Source organism: Crocodylus porosus, unplaced genomic scaffold, assembly GCF_001723895.1.
Source record: "Crocodylus porosus isolate Cpor-Errol unplaced genomic scaffold, CroPor_comp1, whole genome shotgun sequence".
Classification (NCBI taxonomy): domain Eukaryota; kingdom Metazoa; phylum Chordata; order Crocodylia; family Crocodylidae; genus Crocodylus; species Crocodylus porosus.
The window spans coordinates 47,031,859-47,035,251 of record NW_017728950.1 but is presented as its reverse complement, the minus strand read 5'-3'; the positions used below and the strand labels follow the sequence as shown (position 1 = coordinate 47,035,251).

General features: G+C 36.7%; 1 protein-coding gene across 4 annotated transcripts in view; it reads left to right on the top strand.

Moving 5' to 3' along the window:
* The window catches only part of FOCAD (focadhesin), a 256,908-nt gene that overhangs the window by 24,301 nt on the left and 229,214 nt on the right, over window positions 1-3,393 (top strand). For all 4 annotated transcript variants that reach the window (XM_019554782.1, XM_019554785.1, XM_019554783.1 and 1 more), the window contains exon 4: window positions 2,539-2,693. In XM_019554782.1, the coding sequence (XP_019410327.1) occupies window positions 2,539-2,693 (155 nt within the window). The remainder of the gene's footprint in view (window positions 1-2,538; window positions 2,694-3,393) is intronic.

Here is a 3,393-nt window from a genome sequence, read left to right as displayed (position 1 = left end):
GGTCACAGGGCACCACGATGAGTGACTGCCATCGATTACAACCCTCTGGGTCCGACCACAGAGCCAGTTTCCCAGCCAGCGGATTGTGGTGGAGCCAAGGCCACAACTGGCCAGTTTGGCCAAGAGGTGATTGTGGGATACTAATGAGAGATCAAGTCCTATCAATATCTTCGCTTTTCAGATGATGCCTGGACCATCACAGCTATAACATCACTCCAGCACTATTAAATTAATGCTAGTAAACTTGTTGTTCAAGCAGATCCTGCAACAATTATTGCTGTTCTACATATAAACATCTTTCAAGTTAGATCTCACAGTTAAAATAGGACTTGGATTTCAATTAGATTTCAAATCTGTTACAAAATATTTCCTTTTTGCATCAGCAAACTGGGGTTCATGTTTCCTTACAAGCCAACGCAACTTGAAGCTTTAATTTACTTTTTCAGTTTGTCCAAGCATTGTTAATTGAGATGAGTATAAATTGCTGGTCTTGGTGAATGACACAAAGCAGCAGTAGGTATTTCCTCTTTTTCATTTAATTCTTTAAAAGGTGATCTGTAAAATGGGGAAGAAATCTGGTTGGGGGTCACGTCTGCACTTCCCCAGTGTATTTAACCAAGGAAAAAAAGAAACCTGAAAGATCTTTTTAAAGTGGTGTTTAGGGGTTTTTTAAATTCCTTTTAAAATATCAAGCATGTACTTGTGTAGTTTTTGAACGACTGCAGCACTTTTTAGTTAAGTGCTACTTTTTAGTTAAATGAGTAGTAAGACAAAGCAAACAAAACTCCAGAAGTTTAACAACTGGAAAGAAAACGACTTTCTCTGTATGAGGCCCTGTTTCAGGAAGTTCCTTCAGCCATGTATAATATTAAGCATGCAAGTAGTTACTGGGGATGCATGTGTACTTAAAATTATGCAGTCTTGTTAAATTAGGGTCTAATGGAGAAGAGGAGTACTCCTCTGGACCAGAGCCTCCATAGAGTTTTATTTCCTCAATGAAATGTTATTATTAGTGCTTTTGTCATCTACAAAATATTGTATTGTAGGCAGTTAAGTTCTAATGGGGAAAAAAAATGAAACTCCTGTATAGGAGGGAAAATAAGTTTTGTTTGCAAGATCTTGTATTTTATTTTTAAAATCAAAATAAACACCTTTCCCAAGGGGCATAAACTATGATTTCTTTTTTCTTTCAAATGGATTTAGACACCTGTGTTTTAATTGCAATGGAAGATATGCATCTTAATCACTTCAACTCAGTTGCTTCTAAAACATCTCAATTTATATTTCCTACCTATTATAGACTGGTCACTGGTGTAAGTTTATTGATCTTGGCTTCAGGAAGGACTGAGTTTAGATGTAAGCAACACATGAAAGTATTTAGGACCTGAAACTAAAACTCCTGTAATACTGAGGAGGATAGTTAAACATCCTATATGGATGTAATTTGCCAACCCCTCCTCTCCCCCCCCACATGTATGAGAGATTGAATTGAAACAGGGTGGCATGTTTTGGTCCAGCAGTAAATAAATAGTTATGTGGTAGTTTCACTTGACATGCTTCATGTTCTCTTTGTGTAAAAAAAATTCAGAATGTTGATTTGTTAGTTTTCCTGGTACCTTCATTTGTATATTGTCAAGAAGAACAAACATAAACTTCATAACAGGAATGTAGCATCAAAATTAAATATGAACCTGATCCAAAACACAGTAAAGCCAGTGAAGTTCAGATTAGGTTCCTTTATTTTTAAAAGCAAAAAATGCTCTTTACATGGAATTAAGGTCAAATGAATCTCGCAACTGCTTCTCTGTAAAATAGGAAGTATTGTCGTAGTTATATAAAATATCCATACCTTGGATAAAATAAAAATTTGTAACAGAACACAGGTCAAATTTTGCCTCACTAAGCAATAACTAAAACTAGTAGAAAGTAAATGTGATTAACTACTACTTTTCCAGTGGGAAGATGCAGGTTGGAAAACTTCAGCCAACTCTACTGTTTAAATGCTTGAAGTTTTCCTGCAGAAAAAGCAGTTTAACTGGAAGGTTTTCTTTGTGGGAAATGATAAATTGAAATTTTGAACAGATTTTTGTATCATTTTCTTAGCAGCTCTTGTAAACAAACAGGACCAGTACCAAAGTACATTATAGAGGTTTCTGAAAAAACCTCCAGAGTTAGTGATCTAAAATTTTAGTAATAATAAAGATTGAGGATTCTTAAATACTGAATGCCGGTGCTGGTTTGAGTTTTAAACTTTTCCTCTTTGTTAATGTTACAGAAACTTAAAAATCCCAACGGGAACTGAATTATGTTGGTGGCTTCCTTAGGCAACTGGGATTTGATTTCAATTTTTCTCTGTGCTTACTACGGAGTGCAAAGAACTTGATTTCTAGTTTTATCCTTTTATTGCTTTAAACAGCAGCAGCCCTATCTGGAAGCAGATACAGAACACAATATTTTTGTCTAAGAGAATGCTCAAAATGACTGGTACTGAAATTCTGTCTCTACACTAATTCTTGGTCCTTGTGCTTTGGATTTCAGACTCCTGCATTAAACTTACTTTGGGAGAAATGCTGCAGTGAGAATGTGACTGTGTGGACGGCATGCTGTGAGAGCCTTGTGGCACTTGTGGCACAGGAACATGCAGAGTTCAGTTATGTCCTTAATGAAGCTCTCAGTCGGATTCCCTCTGCCAGGTAATGTTCTCTGTCACTACTTATTGTTGGCTGGTTATGCCTAGTGTTTTAAGTCTTGTCCTAAATTGTAGACTCTGTGGACCATGGACTATATTTGTGTGCATGGAGTCTAATTCCAACACATCCTGGTCCATGACTGGGGCTCTTACTTACTACCACAACGTGAAAAATAATAGTCCCACATAGTCTCTCAGGTGTATTTTATGCAGTGCAAGTAATTTTATTGACGTCACTGGGAATTCTCTGTTCGTAAAGTTAAGTATATATCCAAGTTTTTGCCTTCCTGATTTAAAAGACCTGTTTAAATTACCATCTAATTCCATTTAATATATGTTGCACTTTTTCTCCTATTCCAGTTCAACTGAATTTTATTTACAGAGTCCAGTTAGGCAGTTACAAAGGTTTAGGTGGTCTCTAGTGTTTAATAAACAGTTCAGTAAGAGAAAATAGGAGAACAATTGCAAAGCAGTTTTGACGTAATGTGCTAGAGGCAAGAGTTAATGTAAGATTCTTGGTGATGTGGACAAGGTAAGGTGCAGTAAGTAGAAATGGTATGATAGAGGCTTGCCTTTAGACGTTAGTTCTAGTCCTGTAAATGCTGAAACAAGTGCTTAATTTCATGCATATGTATAGCCCTATTGACTGAGATACAGTAGAGTTACTCACTTATAGATCGGGGAGGCTTGGGGGACAGGGGGGA